Below are 24,345 nucleotides of genomic sequence, written 5' to 3'. Positions count from 1 at the left end.
TTTCTCAAAATGTCATTATTTTTTTCACAAGGTAGAAATTCCACCAGAATTGTCAGGGAAGAAAATAATCTTGTTTCTCAGTAAACCAAGCTTATATGCAACTTAAGAAAAAAAAAGCGCAGAGAACTCCATTCCCATATTTCCGTATGTCCTAAGGAGAAATATAGGTGGCATATGTGACCATAAATGTTGTTTTATGCATTGAAGTGCTCCTTCAGGCCCACCTGCATGCACAGTGCTACCAGATGAAAAGCTGCCCTGTGCCTGATGCTTTCACATGCCAGGTGGTATTTGGAGAGCTGAGAGAATCAGGGCATGGGGCCAGGTTCTCAGGGGTGTTAAGGCACTTAGCGCACATCAGCCAGAACCTAAATTCACAAACAGCCTTAGGTTCCTATGTTAAATCCCTCACATGTTTAGAGCAACTCTCTAGCTGCTTCCCAAGGTTTCCTAGGTCCTGGTGTGGCTCAATTCTGCTTTTTTTTGCTGGACCCCAGCGCCACTCTCAAGCTGAACACCTTTCTGCTGGTAAGTTTCTGTTGTGTGGTTCTTAGAACAGGAGGCTGCAGTTGGTGACCTCTCCAGGTCCTTCCAAACCAGGATTTATGGTCTCCCACAGCTTCCAAATTTATATTGCATCTTTCTGGGATTACACTGAGCCTGAGGGTCTCTGTCATGACTTCCCCCTGTCACAGAGGTTCCTGTGTTCATCCAGTTCTAGATAGACCAAGGAGTGGAGGCTGGGACAAATACCATTGCCAATCAGAATGTTTTATTACAAAGGGCAGTAAAAGATGAGATGCTAATCTGAAGAAAACATTTCTTTCTAGATAGAGGCAAAACTTGCACAAAAGTTGTCCTCCTGTGATTAGACTTCTGTCATCTGTAGATGATTCAGTTCAATTACTGAAAAAGCTGAGGATCAAAGTAATTTCTTCAGGATTTTCCTTCTGGATAATGGAAAGACCAAAACAAGTAAAAACTAGAGAAGCAGCAGCAGCACATGATTGTCCAGGATTAGGATTTCTTAAGAGGAACCTATGGCACAGAACACACATTTCAAATTAGTACCTTTACACAAATCTCCCACTGGAATATGTCATAAGTTTCAAAACAAGATGGATGGTCAGAGTCAACCATTGCACAGTATCTCCCTTGTCAGGAAAAGCATTTTATTTAAAGCAGTTTCTAATCCACACTGACCCCAGTTCTTTTTGAAGTGTGGGCCAGAATGGGTCATTCTGATCTACAGCAATATGGGATTCGCATATTTCTCATTATTCTACATGTTTTTCATTGTGCTCTCAGAAAAAAAAAACAAGTCTCTTATCCTCTTCTCGTTCTACAGCTGTTTGCCTGATATTTTCTGAATCATTACCTCTTCTGGCACACATCTGATTTCAGTTGGAAGATGGGGAGCAAGGAGTGTTGTACTCTGAAAGGGCATATTCATCTGGAAAGAAGGAAGGAAGAAAACATTTGTATAAGAGTGAGAAATCATTCTGACCCCAGTCTATCTGCATCTGCCATTAACATGCTACAAAACAGAAGACATTTGATAAATTTTGTGGTAGACTTCCAGTTGTCAAGGCACCCAGTTGCAGGGCTGCATAGTCAGAGACCAGGGCACTTTGACCATGTTTGTCAGGACACATCGTTGCTGTCACCATGCAAGACGTGAATCAGGTGGCAGAAAATGCACTTCAGGGTCAGTGCTGTGACTGCTGCTGCTGCTGCTGCTGCTAATCTGCTAGGATTCAGTTCAAGAAAGGTGGTCAGGAACTTATTTTTCTAGTTCTAGTTACTTAAACTCCTCTTTTGTTAAATGGGATTGTCATTCCTACTTAAGTATTTACATTCCACCAAGGAAGATCTTTTTGCTGCAGCCTACAATGACGATATTAGTAAAAAAATGAGCTAATGCCGTTCAGGGAAGTCAGGAACAGTGCTGCCTTTGAGTTACTGATTTTAACCATAATGTCCAAACTGTTGAATGAAAGTGGAACCACATGTCTTTTTGTATGTGTTTTGTAAGAAAGAAGCTCTCAAGTATCACTTTCTTATCTGCTTTATGTTGAAATGAAGCAAGAAATGTAAACACGGGAGGGCAGGAACCGTTTATGCTCTGCAGAACCTTTGCAGTCTAATAATCAAAACCAGCAGAATTGCTAAATGGGTCTCTCCTTGTCCCTCCTTTGTCACAGGTTTTACTGAGGCCTGCTGGGTCACCTACCTGTTTCATAGTAATCATATATATGCACAGGCACTGGTTTGATGTCTGACACAGGCAGGCTTTGCTCCACACCGAAGGAGAAGCTGATTTCCTTCTGGGAGACCTGGAAATGGCAAGACAAGAAGATGCATCAGAACTTTTTCATAACTGTCCCTGAGGCTAAGGTTGAACAGATTAATTTCTGCATCAGACTGTGTGACAATGTGCTATTCTACAGCTCCCTCCAGTTTGTAAACTTGATGTTAAATCAGATAATTGTTTAAAAGCTGTTGCTAAATATGTTTTGCTGCTAAAATTGTGTGCTCTTTTCTTCTCTCCTCCTCCTATTTCCACTGCCAATTATCCCAACCTAATTCCCTGTTTGTGTGGTTTTCAGCACATCAGCATTCATCCTATAATAGAAAATTGCTGTTAGTTTCTTTCCTTGCTTTTTCCCAACTAAAATCACCTGCAGTACCCCTAAGAATCTTCTCTCTACTTTTCTCCCTTTAATTACTTTGATCACATATCTCCATTATCCCCTGTGATCTTGGATTGAGTGAATTACTTTTACATCTTTAAGGCACTGATATTGTTAATATGCTATTAATAAGATTTTTCTTTTATCTGGAAGCCTGTTTTAAACTTCCAGTTTTATTAAACTGAAGGGCAACCTCCCAAACTTACCTTCTGAAGGTAGAAGAGTATGTGATTGTTCTTGATGTCTACACGATCCACAATGGAATTCTCGAACCGCAGCTTTAAATAAGGCAAAACACAGCAATGTTAGCACGGGAGACTCGCCAAGGAGACTTACTGATTCCACAGCAGAATGCGTTTAAAGCGGCTGCTGTGCTCCTTTTATGCCACCCCGGCATCTAGTCGCCGAAAAAAGAAATGCAGGTTGAGTGTTTTTATAACCTGATGCGTGCAGACCAGTCACAGTGGTAAACAGTTCCACCAGCCAGCTTTGGTACTTGTGCCTTTCATCATCAACCTAAGAATTCTCTCATTTCAAAGCGAATTTGCAATTAATTTCAGCAGCTCAAGCTGACTCGCTTGCTAGTCCATTCTATGTTTTAAATAAAAGTTTAAAAACATTTAGAAAAGATTGTGAACAAAATTATTTTAATATCAAAACGTACAAACCTAAAATATTCTAAACTTTAAAAAACAGCTATTTTTTCCTGAAGTGTATATGAAGAGGAATAGGGTCAATAGGAATTCAATAAGAATATCATCTCAACAGAAAAAATCTTCCAAAGAAAATTTATTAATTTCATACAGTTCTAGCCAAAAAAATTCAGGCCTGAACACTGAATGATTATAAATACACAAGGTATGAGCAGATTCTACTAAGAATTTAATTCTTCTTTTTATCTGCTTGAAAATTACAGTTCATGACTTGAAGGTAACTCATCTATTGTGAACTTAAACTGTATTAGGAACCTAAACGAGGTGCTTATCAGTGTTGTCCCCAGAATTGTGATCATCATAACCAAATTTCTGGATAGTAAAGGAGGAGGATCAAAAAAGGACCTCCTTTTTTTGGTTGTTTGTTAAACTGTACTGTAGAGGAAGAAATAACCCTTGTCAAAGGGATAATAATGCAAAATGCCAATTGAAGCACTTTAACTATGGCAGAAGTATTTCTCACATAGATTCTGTCAGGCTGTATGACTACAGACTCATGCACACAGACACTAAGAGCACATGGAAACCCCAGTATCCCGAGCAGAGCCACTGGAGCACTCTGACCCTCCCCCTTGGGGCTGCCACAGGGCAGTGACCAGCCCATGGTCAGAGTGTGAGAGCCACAAGGTGAGTCAGCAGCACAATATCCTCAGATCACCTTGCAGACTGAAGGGGAATGCTGCCTGCAGACCATGGGGCTGAGTATAGGACACTGGGACTCAAAAAAGAGTTTTTATGGGGTGTTCAGGGGAAGAACCAGAAGTAACAAAGAGAGGGATAAAATCCAATTGGAAGGAAAAAGGGTGGAAAATGAGATAAAAGAGGCCAATTGCACGTGAACAGGTTGGTGGTCAAACACACTTTTCTGCCCTGCACCTGGTCACCACAGCCTCTTCTGCCTTATTAATCTCTGTTCCTGGCAATTTTCCAGGGTGAAAGGCTCTCTGTTCTATGTGAATGTGTGTGCAGGGAGTGCAAGTCCCTGAAGAGAGGATCAGAGATCACAGGGACAGTGTGTCTGGGGTGTCAGCATCCTGAGACACCAGACTTCAGGCTTGTAGTGTCAGGGGTACATATGTCAGCATGTGCTCACCAGTGATAAACCAGAACAGCAGCCAGCTCCTGAGTCAGGCAGAAACCTGACCCAAATGCTGGAGACACCAGAGGACCCAAGACAGCTACCAAAGGCACCAGAGTGTCCAAGCCTATTTCTGGAGAAACCATACAGTCTTGGAGATGGACATTGGTCTGGAGCAGCTAGCGGAGACTTATTTGCATGCCTCTGTGTGTATCTGTCTGTCTGACATCACTGTGAAACCAGAGGACCCCAGCTGACCTGCTGCATGTTAAGAATGCTTATAGAGGCCCTCAGCATGCATATGTGTGGGTGATAGGGACCTCAGTTCCAGGCACTGAAGTGGGGCTCAGGCCTTGAAGGAGGCACATGTCCAGGTACCAGCAACTCAACAGAGCAAGGGTCCAGGGGCAGCTGCTGGGCAGACTGAGTGCCTGAGGCCAGCTACCACGAGGAGCCACATTGTGTATTTGCATGTATATATGTGCTTGTGCATGTTCATGTGTTTATTTATTTCTCTTTCCCACAAATGAGATTTTAATCTGATGAGGCAGAAAAAGGGAAAAGGACAAGGCCATTTGTGCGATCTGTGTTTGTGGAAGTGCTGTCTTTCCTCTCTGCTGATCTGTGTGGCACATATACTATGCATATATGGCTATATATGTGCAGTGTGTATGTCTGCTTATTGGGAATATACACTGAACTTTGCTGTTGGTTGGACCTGGGGATATGAAGTCTTAGTTCACCTGGGCTAATCTCCGGGATTTGGCAACTCCTAACAGATTTGTCTTCAACACATAAACAGCTACAGATTTGAAGCCCAGAGTATGTGAGAGATGGCTATGCCCAGGGACTTTGCAGTAGTCCCATGGGCTCAAATTTGCTAATCAGAGACTGTGTTTATCAACTTCCTATGTTCTTAGGCTTTAGCATTCACATTGGTCCCATTTTTTACCTTTTTCAGGGAAGATTCTTCAGGAACAAATCCTGAGAGCATTTTCACATCAATAATAGCCATGTTGGAGACGTTGCGGTTTCCTGTGTAACTAAAATGAGAGAAGTTCTGTTAGTCTGGTATGCAAATGGAAAGGAGACCAGTGAATGACATTTTTAGTTCCCAGTAATCCCATTTTTCTTCCTACTGCTGCAGAGCAGCAGTTAACTGCCCAAGAAAGCATCCTTTCTTGGATGCTTTACCAAACTGTGAATGCAGGGGGTAGGTCAGTAAAAGGAAGTTACCTGGCAGAGAGGACAAGGTCAAACTTTGGTGGATAGTTGCCTGTGCAAGACACATTTGCTATCCTTACAGACAGAGAGAATCCTGCAGCTTTTTTTGGTAAATGGATGTTGTATCTCAGGGTGGTCTGAAAGAGATAGAAAATGTGGGATGGTCACAGACATAAGGGAGAGCATGACATATGGAGAGGAATAAAGCATGGAGAGCCCCCTGCTTAGTTCCCAGAGGGTGGTGGTGAGTTCTGAGCTTGCTTACCTGCAGATAGACACAGCCAGTGCCATTCACCTCCACGCTGTAACTCCCTGGAATAGTGGGCAAGGATGCCTGCTGCAGTAAGAAGCGGTTCTTGTTGTTCACCTGGAAAATCTTACCGGGGCTCTCCATGAAATGGACTTGGACTGTATTAAGGTTTTTTTTGGAGAAGGTGAGATATCCATACTGGGCTAAAGCTTGGAGAGCAACCACAGTGTCCTGAAAAGAATAACATGATCCCCAATTAGATACTCAGGTGTAAGATGGTGTGTGAGGTTAGTGCAGCTCCTATTTCCCTGATGCCCTGTCAGTACTCATGAATGCAGGAGGGCTTTGCAAAGAGCCAAGGAAACATGACACAACTTCTTGTAGAACTTGTCCTGGTGGACAGAAAGCTGTCCCTGAGCCACCAGTGTGCTCTGGTGACCAGTAAGACCATCTGTGCTGCTTTAGGAAGGGCTTTGGCAGCAGGTGGAGGGAGTCGATCCTGCCCCTCTACTCAGCCCTAGGGAGGTGTATCTGGAGTGCTGTGTGCAGTCTGGGCTGCTCAGTACAGCAGAGACATGGAACTCCTGGAACAGGTCCAGAGGAGCATCATGACAAGAATGATTAAAGGACTGGATCATCTCTTACAAAAGCTGGCAGAACTGGACCTGTTCAGCTTTGAAAAGAGACAACTGAGAGGAGATCTCACAAATAATCTGAAGGGAGGGTGTCCAGAGGATGGATCCAGGCTCTTCTTGGTTGTGCTAAGCAATAGAAGAAGAGGCAATGGGCAGAAACTGATGCACAGGAAATTCCACCTGAACATGAGGAAGAACTTCACTGTGCATGTGACTGAGCACTGGGACAGGCTGCCCTGAGAGGTTGTGGAGTCTCCCTCATTGGAGATGTTCAAGAGCTGTCTGGACACCATGTGCTCTGGGATGACCCTGCTTGGGCAGGGAGGTTGAACCAAATGACCCCCTGTGATCCCTTCCAGCCTGACATATTCTGGATTCTGTGATTCTGGAGCAACAGATTTTAATTATTGCACAAGACCTGGCATAATGTTGTGTCAGCAGTTACTGCTGTCCATGGCTAACTTGGAATTCAGGTAAATTCTCACTGCTTAAAACCAAATTATGTGTAAAGCAATGCAGATCATGGTGTACCTTTGACAATGCAACCCATGAAAGCACCAGTTATCCAGTATTACTCAAATCCATATGCAGTCAGAAAGATTTGTCATTTTTCAAGATTCAGCTTGCAGACTGTACTGCTCCAAGGCATTTTCTTTTTACCACACCCAGTTGTTACCTGGCTGGAGGAAAAGCCACCATAGGGGTTCTGTTGTTTGATAAGCCAGTACACAACACGGGAAATGTAAGATAAGTCTTCTGGAGTGAGTTTGGTTCTGTTGAGCAGAGCCAGGAGCACATAGCTGGTCATTTCAATCTCAGCAGAAGGGGCACGGGAATAGAAGTCAGAGAAACGTTCTGCTGGTGGTGTGTTTTCTCTCTGCCAGTGAACAGATCCACCTGAAAACAGAGAGGTGGGGTGTAAAAACCATGGAAAAAACAAGTTTTGTCAGATCTTGGTGTCCTGAACTGGGTAAGTTTTACTACCAAGGTGGAAAAGAAAACAGGACGGGATGGAAAGGGAATAATAAAAGCAGGCTGTATAAGACAAAGAGGGATTGAAGTGAAAGCAGTGCAGTAGAAGGATGCTAAGGTAGTTGCAAACAGGGGCACATGACACAACCAAGGGAAGTGGGTTTGTTCTGCATTACAAGAGGAAACTAATTGAAAAATTAGGTACAATCTTTCTATTGAAAGACTGGGCTTGAAAAGACCTTGGAAGACCTTGGGCTATTGAAAGACCTTGGGCTGAGACATTCAGGGGACTCTCTCTCCCCCCAGATTATTTCAAAATTTCATAGATCAGGCCACAGCTCAAACTTTTGTGACACCAAAAGAGACAGACAGAAAAACTCCTAGAAATAAATTCAGTAGCATAGCAGGCATGAAAGGCAAGGGAAGGGAGAGCATTCCTGACAAAACTGTGCATCAGAATAGCTCACAAGATCCAACAGGCCATTCCATCAGCTGCACTGCCTCTGCCATGGCCATGCTGCACTTACCAGCCCTGACAGCTGCCCCGTCCAGCTGCTCAAGGAAGAACTGGCGTCTTTCCTCTCTGCCAGCCAAGCCATAAACATAGGCAAGGAGGGCCTGGTTGTACAGGTTGTGGACCCCACTGTTAAATGCAGTCTCCAAACAGTTCATGCCGCTCCGAACAACGGGATGCTGGTAATGCAAAACACAGCGGGGTGTCAGGTACTTGGATTTGTGTCTCCACACAATACTTTCTAAATACATCCATTATTGCTTAAGCTGCAATCTCTGACTCTTCATGCTAGAAATATACATGATCCACGGCATGTTTAAGAGCCTACAGAGTGTATCCTGTAAAAAAATGCCCTTCCAGTCATGCTGCCTCCTTTCTGCATTTATTTAGAGGCAGCATGGCCAAAATAAGAGAGCACTGTTTCTTTTCCTGACTCATGAGATGAGCCTGTTAAAGAGAAACCTTTGTCCTTTGGTTGCTTTAGCAATAAAATGTGGATCATTTTTACAGAACTATGTAAAGTGCACTGAGACCTCATGATTAAGCAGGCTCTCTCAGATGGATATTGCTTGTTTGCTAGGTATAGCTACCAAGGTAACTCTTCAGACCTTTTAGCCTTACTGACTATCTCTGTGAACTCTTCTTCCTCTCAGAATCACCAGCACATTACTAATCATGTTGTGTCTCTGCAGCTTCACTTAAACACGTGACACTGGGTTTTGGAGCTGCTTACAAAGATATTGGAAACTAAATTCATGTTGCTCTAGAACTGTTTGATTCTGCACAATGTTTTCATCCTGTTGGTCTCGTGCACCCTGATGATGGCTGATACAACCATGTATGAGGGATATTCAAAAAATCAGCACATCTAGAATGTGTTTGTCAGATTTGGAACAATTCTACTCCTCCCCATTATAAAAAGAACAAAAACAAGGTCACAAGGATATGCAGGAAATATATTACAGAGAACAGAACTTGGCTCTCATTTCCCAATGCCTAGTACTTCAACCAGCAGCTCATAGTTTCCTTCCATTATTAAGATTTCCATAGGGAAATGGGCATTGGAACTAAATGCATAAAGCAAGTTTGTAGACTGAAGATTTGGATAGCTTGAACTTTGGACTGGGCAAATTCAGAGAAAATTCCAAAGTGGATTTTGGATGGAGTGGGCAAATTCAGTCTGGATTTTGCACCTACTTAGACTACCATTGTCTAAAACAGCTGGACTCCTCAGGGGTGTTTCAAGTGAATCCATAGGCACTGGATATGTAACTGAATTGTAATACTCATTAAATACTTGCAGGAGACTGCAGGGTTCTGAAAACAGCTGTCTACAATCAACTACTGTCCTACAAAGAGTATTTGAGTTCCTCATTGTAAAGGAAAGCTGATGTGAGGACCGTGACTTGAGCAGTTTGACAAATGGCTGACTGGGCTAACAGCACCAAAAACCTACTGCAGCAGAGTGTCCAGCCTCCAGCAATGATGCCACAACATAAGCTGTGAGGGAGTATTCAGCTTCTTCTCCACCCTGATGAAAAACAAGCAAAGAACTGGTTAGGACGAATGTCCTAGAAATAAACAACATATGAATTAATTCATAGTTCATGTATCAGTTAGATTTGAGATCAGCAGTAATTTCTGTCTCCCTGTGTGCATAGGAACAAGAACAATCGAGTTCATAGAAGATAAAGCCAAAGTAATTGACTGCATCTTCTTGGCTTTCGTACGTGTGTAATAAAGCAGACAATAGCTTGTGGCTGAGCACAAAATGCAGTGGTGGAAAATAAAACCTGAGACTTAGAAAGTTCTACTTGTTTTTACCTCATCATCAAGAGCACACATAAGAATCATGCCCTGCTTGTGTAGGAGATAACACTACCAAGAAGAGTAAGGGTGTGCTGAAGAGTAAGTTTGTGTCTTATCCAAATAAATCCAGACAGCAGGACTGGAATTTTGTGGCTATACTTATCTCAGTTACCTTCAAAGCATTGTTGAAATGTGATCCAGCATTTTCAAAGCAGCCATCTGACTTCTGCTTGCTTGCCAGCCAGATCAAAGTTTGGGACTGGACATTGTCATCAATGTAGATGTAGCGCTTGGCTTGCTCCAGGGACTTGTACACGAAGGCAGTGAGCCTGCAGGTGATCCAGAAACAGAAGGCAGGTATGGTGTGGACAAGACCAAAGAGTGCACAGGCTGTGCATAGAAAATGATGTAAAAAGAACTTTATAATGTTTGAGGTAAAAGAAGAAAGTGTTTTCTAAGTTTTAAGTAAATAAAATACATAAAATTCTTATACTAAAAATTGACTTGATATGTCTCCATTACGGTGCTGAAACCATTATTTTAGAGCAGTGGTAAAGTATAAACACAGGTTGGTGACTGATGTTAGCAATTTCTAGTCTTAGTTAATTGAATTATGAAACAAACCAGGTTGGAAGGGATCTTTGGAAGTCTCCTGTTCAACCACCTGCTTAAACTAAGGCCAACTTCAGAGCTGTGTCAGGCTGCTCAGTCTTTTGTCCAGTCATGTGAAAATCTCCAGGGATAGAGATATCCACATCCTCTCTGGGCATCTATCTCAGTGCTACAGCCTTCTCCTGGGGAAGACTTTTATTCCTTCTACCCACTTGGAGTTGTCTCTGTAGCAACTTGAGTAAGGACAAACTCTTGTCCTCACTCTGTGCAGCTCCAACAAGAGTCTGACTGTATTTCCACAGTCCCCACCTAGGCAGCAGAAAAGTTTACCGAGGTCTCCATTATTTTCTTCTTCTACAGGCTAAACAAACCCAGGTCCTTTAGTTTCCTGTTGAACATTATGTACTCCAGCTTCCCACCATCATACCACCCGTTGGTTGCCCACTTTCCAGTTATTAATTTTTCCTTTACTAGGAGATTCAAATTAACTGAACTATATTCATTTAGTCTATTAAAAATAAGAATCACGGAATACTTGGATCTTTTTTCAAAGCTTAAAGATCCTGTGCTAGGGAAATAGAAAATGTTATCACTTACCATACACTCCCTTCTCTATCTTGTAACCCAAAGGAGCTGTAGGATCCATCCCTGTGTTTGTATGATAGCTGTTTCTGGTAGCCTGGAAACACAATAAGGAAGACACATTTACACATTTTCTAATGTGAGAAAAGGATTTGTTCTGCTGTTTGTTCAACTGAAGCAGTAAGACTTTTGGATTTAGTATCAGGTAATGTATGTCTGGTGAATAATGCCAACCACTGTGAATTCCAGCTGCTTTTACTCCTGGACATGCTGCTTTTGGAGGGCTCTCATTGCCTGCCCCTGTGCAATTATTGTGGTACTGGAATTCAGAGATCAATGCTCACCACATTGTGTTGAAGAGTTCAAGGCAAACAATCACAATACTAGATCAAAGGATCACAGCTTATTCTGAGTTGGAAGGGACCAACAATGGTCATCAAGTCCACCTCTTAACCATGTAAAGAACCCCAAAAATTACACCATCTGCCTGATAGCATTGTCCAAATGCTTCTTAAACTTTGTCAGGCTTGGTCCTGTGAGCATTTCCCTGGGGAAGAAGATAGAAGAATCTGAAAACCTCTTACCTGTGGATAAATAACCAGTACCCCTGATTCTAATCTCCTCAGTCAGCTGCCCAGTCTTATTCAGATAATCCAGGGCATAGATGTTGGGTGTGAACAAGGCCATGTTCTGCTCTCCACAGCCATAAGGCATATGGAGGAGGTTATCTATGTTCCGCAGGGCTGTGCCCAAAATGTCTCCTGAAGAGTGAAAAATGTAAGAAGTCAGCCCAGTTCAGACATGTTTTTATTACACAGCATTATATATTGTTCTATACTTTCTTATTATGAAGCCAGGGGCAATGACTGATTTAGAATAATCATAGTAATCAAAGACACATCACAGAAGAAAAGTGCCAAACCATCCCCATATTTCATTTCTTATCTGAATGATGGACACCTGGGAGAAACTGAGAATTTGAGAGGAAAAAATGAGCACCAATACTGGCTGGCGCAGCTTCTGAGGAACAGCTATGAATTCTTGGAAGGGTTAGATTTCCCTGCCCTTTACAACCTGCTTCCTGTATTTGCATGTACTTGTGAACATGTTGTGTGGGGTAGGATGCTGACAGGCTGCACAGCGTCAGCACACCTCACACAGACACGGGCACCCAAACCAACTGTGTTTAGAAAACAATCTGAGTTCAGAACCTCAAAAAATTTTCACTGAAGAGAACCCTCAAGTCTTACTAATGACTTTCAGATTAGTAGAGTCAATTGGGACCTGAAACTTTTATTCTATGGGAACTTATTGACTTACAGATGTTTTTCATTATGCAAAATGATAAATTTGAAATTATGCAGTCAGCAAAGTTCTGTAGATTTCTTTCCAAGAAATTAAGATAATTTTTTTCAAAGAAGTCTGCCTTATGCTACTTTTCATCTGAATCAGCTGTTTTACTACACTGAACTGGATATGCTAATGCAGTATAATCTGAAATGCAATATAAATGGAAATTATTGGACCACTTTGTCCCTTCTTGATATGAGAGAATTGTGAGCAAATTTTGCCTCCCACTGCCATTTTGCAAAGTAGAAAACTTACCTTCTAAAATCAGGAATAATTATTTCTTCAACTTTACATAAGGTTTGTATGTGAATACATGATGGCACTTGGTGCAGCACAAGAGAAACACCACTTTGCATTCAGTTTAAGTACTAAACTTACCAATGACAGAAAAATAAGCTCTGGCTGATCCCTCCACTAGGTTTCTTGGCAAGCTGAGAGACACTTGTTCAGAAATCTTTGTGCCTGACGAGAAAATGTGAAAAGAAGAATTGTTGAAATTATAGGGTATTTTACAGAAGTCTTGACTGTTATAGTCCTCAGTCTGGGTAAGGAAAATGCCACAGAGGCTTGCTCAATGAGCCAAAGGTATATGAAAACTCTGAATTTCAGCCTAGCACCCTGACCCTGTGTCCTAAGCACCCTAGGACAACATGAATAACTCTTTCCTCCCTTGGAAGAGTCTCTGGCTTTGTAGGACAAGATCTATAAGACAGTGAAGCAGTTAACTCCCCAAAATGAATGAATGAATGAATGAATGAATGAATGAATGAATGAATGAACGAACTTGCCTTACCTTTCGCACAGACGAGGGAGCTCTGAGTCAACTCCTTTTTAATACCTTCAGGCTGTTTGATTGCAGTGAAGTAGTTAGGAAGAGAAAGAAAAGTGCAGAACATCACCATGAAACCATGACATTCAGCAGTGTAAGACAGTATGTGAATATGGCTATCCAGACCCTGCACCTCTTGCACCCAGTCCTACCCTAGCTCCACTACAATATCTCCTGGTCCATGGCTCTCTCTCTCGCCCAAGATCCTTTCCAGAGCACCTTCCTACTCAAAAAGCACTTAAAAAATAGGTATTTCTAGCCTCTGAGAGAGACTTTGTTCAATTAATCCTATGTAGCTGTTGCTTTATGATGCTCAAGATAAACCCTTTTCCTCTTATATCTTTCCTCCACCCTCCTCCCCAGTATTCAGGTCATGTGCTAAAGGTGCTTAAAAGCAAAGTATGGAATCTCCTCCCTTCTGGCACCATGGGCTGTCAGGACATGTGCTCAGGGTCCCAAAAAGGAGCCAGCAGGAGAAAGACAGTGGATACTGTGGCCACCATGATTTTCACTCCTATTTTAATATTGAGAAGCCTACTGTACACAGGTACTGTACTCCCTCCTCACTGTACTGCACTGCCTCCCTCCCTCCCTCCCTCCCTCCGTCCTTCCCTCCTAACAGCTTCTGACCCTCAGTGCCAGGAATTCCAGTTTCCACCAGGCAGAAAGCACCTGCAGATTTCCAACCCTACCTCAACAAGTAGGGTTTGAAACAAGGTGTCCCTGTAAATGGGGTTCTCTTCTGGAGAAGTGCTGTTTCCAGCACCTTTGGTGTTCAGTTTGGCCTCAGCAGTAATCACAAATTTCACCTCACCTGGAAAGACACCCACCAGCCAAGAAAATGAAGTTATCTTCAATGTCTACAACTACCCCTGGCTTTGACTGCCTCTCCTAGGCTGATGAACTGCTGAGAAATGCATTTTCTCTAAAGACAGCTCAGTAAAACCAAATTTTATCAAGATTCCATACCAGTTCATTACTGGAAAGGAATGCTTGCCTGGGGCCCTGGTATGAGGAAAGAAAGAGGGGTCATCCTGGCCAAAAAGCAGACATTCACTACCAATTTCCACCTCTTCTTAGCCTTGTACTGAGTTTTCTCTGGCCTAGGGCAGTGTTGCAATAGTTTAATTATAGCTCTTCTGCCTTTATTCATATTTCAACTTTTGGAGCGCTTACACATGCAAGTAATTAGCAACTGCTTTAAAAAAAAAAGACAATGTGGACTTGAAGGTAGTGTGGATTAACACAGCTATAAAATTGGGAAGGAGCAGTGTCCTTTTATTGCCCATGGATAATCCAGTCCAAAATTATTGGCGAATTTATTAGCAATGAATGGAGCTGTTCAGAAATGCCTGTTTGTGGATTATTGATGCTGCCCTAAAGGGGAGTAGAAAGATCAAACAGGGATATAATCAAGGTGATAGAAAGACAAACTTACCCAGTTTTCGGGGGCTAACAGCCCAAATATATGTTTTTCTTTCATTGGCACACACTGTTGCTGTGTTGGCCCCTGATGACAGGATCTCTGCCTCATAGTCACTTGACTGTGCCAGTATGGCACTGATCTGGGACAAAGAAAGAAGGAAAAGAAGGAGCTAGATTACAACGAACGAGAATGACCTTAAAACCAGGCTGCAGAGCAAAGGAGGCTGCAGCATTAGTATTTATTGTGTTTTCCACACCACAGTACCCACAGCCTCTGCTGAGGCTCCTCCTTCAAGAGCAAAAAAATCCCTGGGAAATTAGCAAACCACAGAGGAAGTAAAAGGGAACTTGATATACCTGGACACACTTGTCGAGGTAGTTGAAGACATTAGCTATTAAGTTAAATTTTTCCCCTCGAGTGACAGAGTATGGCAGGGTGAGGTCCACAAAGAATGGTTGGAATGCTGTCATGGAAACAGGGGAGGAGATGCCAAACCCAGCATCATCCTGCACACAGAAAGCGCTGGCTTTCCATTCTGTGATGCTGTCAGGAATGGTGTAAGAGACATCCACCTCTCCTCTGGAACTGAAGAGAATAAGAAACACAGAATCAGAAATTATCTTAGGAATTTTTCAAGACAAATTATAATATAGGCTTTCTGCTTGAGTCAGAACTTCTGTTTTCATCTCATTTTCTACAAGATACCTTTCCATATATTAAAAAAAAGTTATAATGCTTGAAGTAAAGGTGCTGGTCAACTACATGTTAAAGCACTCAAATACTCAACTTTTAAATTTAGAAATACCAATTGTTGAAAAAACAGGACGCCCAGCTACACAGATTAGAATCAATACATTTAGATTAATGTTCTAGAACAGCATCTGAAGGCATAGTTAACATGGAAATATTATAATTGAAGATGCTGTGATAGCCTGAAAGAAAATAAATAAACTGAGGTTTTTTGCTACTGAATTAAAAATTGGATGAAAAATAACAAGCTCCTTCTCCTTAAAAAATGCTTTTATTTCACTCTTAGCCCCTATTTATTTCTCCCCACCAGAAGCACAGGGAACAGAGCACAGAATATTTGCCTGCAATTGTCACTGATTAAGATGGGAAAAGTAGACCCACATCTACAAAGCAAACATATGTTCCATGGTTCCTTCCCAGAGACCATTTTAGCTAAATGAACCAACTCAAAAAAGAGGAAAGAAGTGAAGATAAACATACTTACTCAGTGTTAACCAGTTCCCAAATCCAGGTCTCGGGGAAGTATTTCCGAACAGTGCTGAAACCACCACCAGCTCCACCAACAGCCATTTCACCTAGAAGTGGGGATATGATTTAAGGATAGTATTAGAGACAAGCAGGTGAGAAGAATCTGAACTTCTGTCAGACGCACTTCACCACCACAAACGAACACTAAGTATCCTGTTTGAGCATTCTTGGATTTCCCACACCCCATATAACAGGGAAAACTCTAAGAGATATGTGAAGAAACAATTTTTATCTATTCTCTTTTCCCATGGGAAAATACTGGAAATATTAGCTATTTTACAAGACATTTCACTTCATTTCATACTGAAAGGTGTTGCCATTCAGTTAAAAAACTGTGCTCCCCATTCTCTACAACTTGCTCCCTTTGATTTGCAAATGGGTACCAGCAGCCAGTATTGTCATCAAGGCTTATAAATGCTTTACAATGACTTAGAATCACAGAATCACTAAAAAAAAATCTAGGTTGAGAGCAACCCCTGTAATTCTCTAGTCCAACTTCTTGAAGTAGCACTAACTTCAAAGTCAGATCAGGTTGCTTCTTGTGCAGCTCAGTTTTGAAAACCAGCAGTGCTGGAGATTCCAAAACCTCCTGGAGATCCCCTTCTACTATACTACAACTCTCATGAGGAAGATCTTTTTCCTAATATTGAGTAACACTTTCCTTTGTGGCAACTTATGACTGCTACTTTTGCTCTTTTGCTGAGCAATCTGACTTGATGGAGAGAGAATCATAACTTTTGCTGATCTATAAAGGCCTTGGAGACTATGTGCTAAGTGTGCCACATGCTGTGTGAAGTCTTGACTTTTAAATATTTAATTGAATTATGATTTGATGAAAGATTATAACCTGAAAACCCCCCAAAATCCAGTATCAGTTTACAAAAGAAGCAGCACCACAGTATTCCCTGTTTTTTCTATACGCACCTGCACCTGAAACAAAATTGATTCTACTGCCAGGACTGCCAGAAGGAGATTATAGGATGCAAACTGGGACACACAGGCCTATTTCCCAAAACCCCCCACTCCAATGGCTGTTATTTTATACAGGCGACAGTTTCAAAGACCAGGTAGACTGAGACTGGAGATACAGAATGAACCTTCTTTTACCTGAGGCCTTGAGATTGGCATCATAATAGTGAGGAGGGTGATTTTCCATTTCTGATCTCTCTTCATTGCACAGAACTGGTTTCCGTAGCACAGAGTTGGTGAACACTTTCAGGCCCATATCCTAAATGTGAAAGAATCTGTCAAATCACTCAGGGCACTCACTAGCTGCCAGTGCATACCACTGATTATCATTCCTTGTTTCTCCCCTCCCTCATCCCCATTCATCCCATTCTTTCAGCCGTGAATGTTGTAGCTCTGCCTCTGTGTATTTCTTATGGAGCAGTGACACCTCGTGTTCTGCAAAGAGCAGTGATGATGAGTCTGATGCTGGCCTTATGTCTCAGGATACAGGGCCAGTGGAGTCCAGTGTACAGGGACCAAGTGGCCTGCATCACAGACACAGATCTCTACAAGAAATGCCTGGAGTCATGAGCCAAGGCCATGGTCCTGCTTAGGTATTGTCTACTGAACCATGGGCAGCAGCCCAGTGATTTTCTAGCAGTGATTTTCAGAGCTCCTGAGTAAGTGATGAGGAAAAAAAGGCAAAAATGGTGTGATTACAGGCTTTAGGCAGTTTCAGGCATCAGCTTCCTTCTCTCAGCAGTAAGAACCATTGCCTGAGAAAGCTGAATGCTAACACTGATGAATTCTTCTGGAATCCCTCCCACTGAAAGTGCCTCCCACACAGACCACATACCCTGAAAATCCTGTAGACATCTCCATCACGGCTGACATTCACAGGTTCAAAGTACAAGCCATCAGAAAAGATGGTTTTGGATGGAGTACACTCCTGTGGCCTGTCATCTTCCAGGTTGAGCCCATTGTAGTAATAGCCATATAAATCACCCCTATGAAGCTGATAGTACACCTGGAGGTGAGAATGAGTAGTTTAAGCGCAAGGAAGGTCTCAGGCAGGTGCAAAATCACAGATATTCAAAGCTTATGGTGGTCCCTGAGCAATCCTGTAGACTTCAGTGGGCTTAACTAGTGATGCCTACCTAGAGATGAATAAGCAATTTGGGCTGAGCTGTACCCTCCTGCTTCTGAGCTACAATGGTTTTGTGGAGTGAACTTGAGCAGAAAGCATGGAAATACAGTCTTGAGTTGAGCAAAGAGGTGATGAGTGTTACAAGACACGAGCTGTCATTTACAGCTTTTGTTCTGGGCCCAAGGCCTATCTGAGCCATGTAAATTAGGCAATTATGTAAAAATTAAGTAAAAATGCAATTTTGACACAATCACTCCACAGTGAGGAAATGTGCTGTCAAGGATTTACATAAGGCATATTTTTGGGATATATGTTACACTGCCATGTTTCCCAAAAGCAGTGCTCTGCTATGAATTTCTGTCTTTAAAGCACACAATTGCCTTCGACCTTCCTTTAATCACAGATGTCTGTTTCCAAGGGAAAAATAAAAATACAGTCAGAGACATCACAGGTGGGAACTGGGTTGTTCCTAGCTCAAAAGAACACAGGGCTGGGGATGCGGCTTACACTCTCAGCAGATAACTCTTGCCCAGACTGAAGAAGGATGCTCTGAATTGCTCGCAGGGCACAGGAGGAGTTGGCAGCAGCTTCCAGGTGGAGTCCAACTTTAGAGCCCGGGAAACCCTTCTTCTCAGAGAACTTGAGCTGGACCTGGAAATTAGCAAATCCAAGATAAACCCACGGAAATTAGGTGAATCGGATTGGCACAGAGATCTAAATGTGCCCTTTCATCAGCACTCGCTGTTCTCTGTAGGACAAAGCTCCTACCGCTAGGTGGCCCGTCTGGATCAGCTTTAAAAATTCACATTACCCCCTAGGCACCCTTCTCCATCGTGGGGAGTTTTATCTAAGCCCGAACCATAGGCGCCAGTTCCAGGGACGGCTTCTCATGACCCCAAACATGCCTGCACCTTTTCCATTCCTAAATGCCATGCCTAGTGCAGGGTTCTTGATGAGATCATTTCCTGACCATTTTTCAGCAAACCCCAATATATCCCTTAATAAGAAAGCAAAGGTTTCCACCTTGTTTTTGAAGCATATATCACTGTGTATCCTGGAGCTGTCAGCCACTATCTCTCCATAAGGATGCACTGTGTAGAGCAGCAATCTGGCACTGGGAGCCAGCTTCTCAGTGACAGTCAGTGTGATAGAGAATGTACCTCTGGAAGCTGTGGAAGGAGCATGGATCAGGGAAGGACGAGCCAGCAAAAGAGCATATTTTATTCATAATCTAAAAACATCTTTATAACCCAGGGAACTGGATATTGGAAGACTCATCTCAGTGGCTGAGGGACAGCTCCCATCAGCAAGATAACAGATACAAACTGGAAGATGCTGAGACCAGGGTGCTTTTCAGAGAGAGGTCTGTGCTGAGAAGAAGTTAAACATGGAAATCTGTGCACAACTGCTATGAGAAGATCCCCTTCCCATTGCCTTTGGGTCTCAAAACTAGAACCTCCTATACCAAAGGAAATAGAGCAATATCCTGAGTTAAAGGAGAGTTCTCTTAACACTAAGAAATAAGAAATCCTTCTCTACATGGTTGAAAACTACAAGTATATGGACAGGGAATTAAGCTTAAGACTCAAGATGGTAAATATGAAACAAGTCCTATATAGGGAGAGAGGCTTACTTAAGCCACCTCCTGAAGTGTGCAAATGGACCAGGTTCTGTAAGAAACTGATTTTTAACAATGAAAGAATAAAGGTCAGGATTGCTGTCATTTGTGAGTATTTGGAGACTTCTGAAAGGGCAATGAATTTCAAGAGTTGACTGCTAAACATCCCTTTCAAATGGGACACCTATTATTCCAAACTTTAAAATGTTTTATTATTCTATTTGGTGAAAACTAGGATGTCACATAGAGACCATAAATACTCCTTAGCATTATAAAATACTACAATAAAACATATGAAGGTTGCATTCCATGTGTTTGATCACAACAAAATATGTATCTGCTAACAAGATAAAATTGATTATGATATGGGAGGTTGGCTAGATGCTTCAGCAAAAGAAAATGATTCTGTGAGCAGTAACAGGTCATGGGATTTAGGGACTAGTACTTGATTTAGCCACAGTTCTCTGCTTTCATCACTTGCAAAAGTTACTGTGCTCTGAAGTACGAATAGTAATATGGTCTGGAACTTACCACCAGAAATGCTGACTTGCTTCTGGCCACTGAGAGTAATTTTTCCTTGTGTCATCACCTGGGCATAGAAAAGTCTCATGAAAGGGGATCAAAAACACCTTCTCCCTTCCACCATGAAATCACTGATTTTGAGTATTGTCCTGAGAAGCTGTGAAGGCCATCAGGTTGAATCATGATCCAGAACCACTGTCTGATCACAAGATTTCTGCCTTATAGCGTGTTTGAGAGAAGCTGAAAAAAAGGTGTTTTAGGGGTAGCATTAGGACTTACTACATAGTAGAAGTTTGTGTGTGTGGCGTTGCTGTAGCCTTCTCTGTTCAGGACATAGTGAACATTGATTGTTCTCTGCTGGCCACAGCTGAGCTTCTCTGTCACTGGCTCAATTTTCAGAAAGCTGTTGGTCCGTGAGTAGAAACGCCGGACAAGGAACGAGGCTTTGGGCTCATTATCAATCCCCCAGATAAAGTCTGCACATTCGCCTGGTGCGTGTTTGACCTACAAAACGGAAAAGCATACATGTGGAATCAACAGTGTGGGAAAAAAAATGCAAGGCAGGTGAGAGGCAAAGGCTTCTTTTCTGTAAAATATTCTGTTGGGAAACTGATTTTGTGAGGCTGTTAAAGCCACAAGCAAGAACTGGTGTGAAAAATTTGTGTTTCACCAATGAAGAGTGAGTGGCCTTCTGGACACCTTTAGGCATCCAGATGCCTGTGGCACATTGTGATAAGGGGGTTATTTTAGTTTTTTTCAGGCTTGGGACCAGTTGCATAAACTGCTGGGACTTACACTGAATTAGAATGGCACTGTTCTAAATGACACACTTTTACTCAGCTCTTTCCATCCCACCAGCATAAAGGCATGACAATACAAGAAGACCATGTGATGATAACAGGCATGAGTTTGGGCCAGCAGAAATGCACGGAAGAAGTCAGCAGCAGTGAAAGATGCTGGCATGCACCAAGGCTAGATGGAGAAGGCAGCGCAGTCTCTGAGGAAGGTCCTCTAACACACAGAAGAAAGAGAAGGAAGATGAATGCAGAAAGAGCTTCTCAAAGGGAGGGAAAAGCAGGGACGGACTGAAGATCACTACAACCCAAAACCACAGATGGGTTGCAGTGTGCCTCTTCTCAGGCAGTGGTGTTTTCTCATCCGAGTTTCACAGAGTTTGCAAGTGTTCCTTCTAAACCCTCTCTCCCATGAAGTATTTATTCATGAATTAGATTGTAGCCTGTGTTTACTTACTGTCAGCTTCAAACTGGGATCGAAGAAGTTGGATGTGTCAAGGGAAAAAGCCGCAATGCCGTTTTCGTCCGTGGTATAGTTGGCCAGATAATCTCCATTGAGCTCCAGCAGGACAGTGCTGTTGGCAACAGGCTCACCCTCCATGTTTGTCACAGTGATCTGAACATAACAAATATCCAAGGGATTCAGAAAAAAACAAAGACAACAACAAGAAAAGAAAATCTCTGTTTACTAGAGGATGGTCACTTAAACACTGAGGACTGTTGCAGGCAGTAGAAATCAAGAGTGAAATGTGTTGAAGAGGCACATGCTGCTCAATATTTTGAGGGAGCGGGAGTTCTGTGACAGGAAAATTCCCATCAGTGGGAAATTCCCATCAGTGCAGAATAAGCTATGTGTCACAAAGGGAGGAGGAATATTTATTGGAGAGCATTGATTAACACACCTAAAACAACGAGATGACTTCATGGCCCCAGGCAAACTGTGGAGTTCAGTAGCACCTTTTAACTCCTACACGTCTGTGCACACCCACAGTCTCCACTGCCCATCAGGATGATGCTGTACAGATCATCATCCTTTTTGTTCCTGGTTTGTCCTGCATGTGTAAGTTGCTAAGAAGTAGGAATGTGCTCCAACATCTATACTGCTGTAACTAAACATCCCTGGGATTGTGTGATGCAACACAGGGTGAATTCTACCTTTAGTTTAGGCATAACTGTGTCTGAAGAATTTCCTTGAAGACTCCTCTTCCCCACTCATATGGCCTTCCACTTACTCACTTTATAGGCATCCTCCGACTATGGCAGAAAAGAGACTCTGACATGCCAGGTGTGATACAATTCTCTTTTTTTCTCTAGGAGTATCAAGAGGACTATACAGACACTGTTATGCAGCATTATCTTGAGAAGCTGACAGCACATTCAGGTGACAGCCCTAAATGGGGCATCACAGAGATCATCATGCTGGACCTCAGGGAGTTTGGGTCTAAATGTATCCTCTCATGTACCTACCTCACCATGGTAAGGAATTCCCCTCTTGTAATAGGAATCCATATTCCTGAACAGCACTTGATCGTTGCCTTGGTTGACTGAAACATAGTCATAGGCCTTCATCTGGATACCTGTGAGAAACAGCCAGTGTAAAGGAGAGGAAACACAAATCAGACACAGGCAGAAAGCTGTTCCTTTTGATAAGCTCTATGGAGTGGTGATGCTCTGGAGGGAGAGCTACACAAAGAAAACCATAATTGCTGCCTGTTTGCCACACAGACGGTCATCCAGGGGACTCCTCTCAGGAAGATCCATGCATTAGCTTGAATCAGTTACTCCCAAAGCCCACTTGGTGTTACCTGTCCCATTTTCAGTGACGATGCTTTCTACGTTGAGGCTGGCATACATCATGGCATAGCTGCGGTACAGCTGCAATTTTTTGATGGAGATGACAGTGTTGAGGCAGCCATCCTTTCCCAGCTGAAATTGCAGCACAAAAGGGGAAAACCCATTTTTCTCAAGGCTTGCAAAATTGCTCCTCATTATGTTTTATTGCATCTCTGAAGAGCTCCCTGCCTACCTTACATTTCCTGCTCCCCAGCTCCCATCCCACGTGACTGTTTCAATATTATTTACTCTAGCACCTGGAAACTTCTCTCCTTATCCCCTCTAGTCTTCTCTATGCTCATGCTCCTTCTTAAACCCATCTTGCATGATGCTTTTGCTCTGTGACCATAACACATTAAGTCTGAGCTAGTGGATAAATTATTCATCCTTTTAACATTAAGTGTCCTCAAAGACTCCCAGCAGAGTTCTGCTGATTAGATTTGGTAAGAACACAGCCCCAGTGTTTCAGAAATTATTACAAATTTACAGTTTCATAAGCTTCCCTCCTTCCTACTGATTCTTTCTGAGGGAAAAATCAGTCTTTTAGTGAGGTTCTTTCAGCATTGCCTATGAGACAGTGAGAAAAACCACACCACTGAGATTGTCTCTATGGTGTTCCCTTGGAAATTAATGAAGCCACTGAATACTCTGCTACATGCTGGGTAGTAAAGCTGACAGGGAAGAAAAGACTTGTTATGTATCATACCAGTCCAGTGACAGCTTCACAGGTTTTTTTCCAGTTTTGTACACACAGTGGACTATAAAAGCGCTGCTGACACACATTAATTTGGGCCTTCCCTTGCACTGGCTGGCCATAAGTGTACCTAGGAGAGGAAGGAACATGAGAATTCAATCATGTGGATTTAATATGAGACCTGCAAAAGTTGCAGAGCAATGCAGACTCTAAATCCCCCCACAGTATCCAGAGCACAGACTGAAGAGCAGTTGGGAATTACAATCAGTCAGCTCTAGCAGAATTCCCTTCTACAATTTTTAGGCTGTTTCTGCCATTTTGTTAAAAAACCCCTGCTTCACCATAGTTTTAGTGCAATCATTCTTTAAGGTCTGAGGCTGGAAGGCAGTGCTAGACTCAGGATACCATTCCCTGCACCTTTTTCTCCTTGGTACCTTCCTTACACAAGGCAGAGCACACTGACCTATTCATCCTTTTAGTTCTTGGCACCCTGCACTTTGGCAGGACCACAGCCAGCAATTTTAATGATAGACTCTCATTTTTTGTAATAATAAAACACAACAGCTAGCAAGTAGGAAGTGCTTCATTTGGACACACACAAACTCTCCTGGTTTTAATTCTGCTATGTAGCAAGAGAAGACTATCATAGACTCATAGGAGAAGAATATCATAGGAGAAGAATATAATGACATTCATTATATTTTATATCATGAAAGTCATAGCTAAAGGAATTGCTCTAAGCCACATTCTGAGCCAGCAGCAGATCTTTGCTTTCCAGCAGAGCACATCATCCAATGCTTATACCCTTTGTTGTACAAAATTGT

The 24,345-nt window shown here is 42.5% G+C and overlaps 1 protein-coding gene across 1 annotated transcript in view; it reads right to left on the bottom strand.

Moving 5' to 3' along the window:
* Nucleotides 1-763: 763 nt before the first annotated feature.
* LOC115917665 (ovostatin-like) overlaps nucleotides 764-24,345 on the bottom strand; it is a 29,349-nt gene continuing 5,767 nt past the window's right edge. Inside the window, exons 8-36 of the mRNA XM_030971884.1 lie at nucleotides 23,534-23,651; nucleotides 22,800-22,920; nucleotides 22,462-22,571; nucleotides 21,452-21,610; nucleotides 20,480-20,704; nucleotides 20,210-20,267; nucleotides 19,084-19,229; nucleotides 18,568-18,711; nucleotides 17,770-17,940; nucleotides 17,073-17,193; nucleotides 15,922-16,012; nucleotides 15,044-15,272; nucleotides 14,700-14,826; nucleotides 13,954-14,075; nucleotides 13,226-13,277; nucleotides 12,811-12,894; nucleotides 11,667-11,843; nucleotides 11,098-11,179; nucleotides 10,061-10,217; nucleotides 9,536-9,610; nucleotides 8,093-8,258; nucleotides 7,270-7,490; nucleotides 5,974-6,189; nucleotides 5,721-5,845; nucleotides 5,437-5,527; nucleotides 2,900-2,971; nucleotides 2,234-2,336; nucleotides 1,379-1,453; nucleotides 764-1,038 (exon numbers count right to left, since the gene is read on the bottom strand). Of these exons, the coding sequence (XP_030827744.1) occupies nucleotides 1,401-1,453; nucleotides 2,234-2,336; nucleotides 2,900-2,971; nucleotides 5,437-5,527; nucleotides 5,721-5,845; nucleotides 5,974-6,189; nucleotides 7,270-7,490; nucleotides 8,093-8,258; nucleotides 9,536-9,610; nucleotides 10,061-10,217; nucleotides 11,098-11,179; nucleotides 11,667-11,843; nucleotides 12,811-12,894; nucleotides 13,226-13,277; nucleotides 13,954-14,075; nucleotides 14,700-14,826; nucleotides 15,044-15,272; nucleotides 15,922-16,012; nucleotides 17,073-17,193; nucleotides 17,770-17,940; nucleotides 18,568-18,711; nucleotides 19,084-19,229; nucleotides 20,210-20,267; nucleotides 20,480-20,704; nucleotides 21,452-21,610; nucleotides 22,462-22,571; nucleotides 22,800-22,920; nucleotides 23,534-23,651 (3,616 nt within the window). The 3' untranslated portion in view covers nucleotides 764-1,038; nucleotides 1,379-1,400. The remainder of the gene's footprint in view (nucleotides 1,039-1,378; nucleotides 1,454-2,233; nucleotides 2,337-2,899; nucleotides 2,972-5,436; nucleotides 5,528-5,720; nucleotides 5,846-5,973; nucleotides 6,190-7,269; nucleotides 7,491-8,092; nucleotides 8,259-9,535; nucleotides 9,611-10,060; nucleotides 10,218-11,097; nucleotides 11,180-11,666; nucleotides 11,844-12,810; nucleotides 12,895-13,225; nucleotides 13,278-13,953; nucleotides 14,076-14,699; nucleotides 14,827-15,043; nucleotides 15,273-15,921; nucleotides 16,013-17,072; nucleotides 17,194-17,769; nucleotides 17,941-18,567; nucleotides 18,712-19,083; nucleotides 19,230-20,209; nucleotides 20,268-20,479; nucleotides 20,705-21,451; nucleotides 21,611-22,461; nucleotides 22,572-22,799; nucleotides 22,921-23,533; nucleotides 23,652-24,345) is intronic.

This window comes from Camarhynchus parvulus, chromosome 1 (assembly GCF_901933205.1).
Source record: "Camarhynchus parvulus chromosome 1, STF_HiC, whole genome shotgun sequence".
Taxonomy (NCBI): domain Eukaryota; kingdom Metazoa; phylum Chordata; class Aves; order Passeriformes; family Thraupidae; genus Camarhynchus; species Camarhynchus parvulus.
This window is presented reverse-complemented; position numbering and strand designations above follow the sequence as displayed.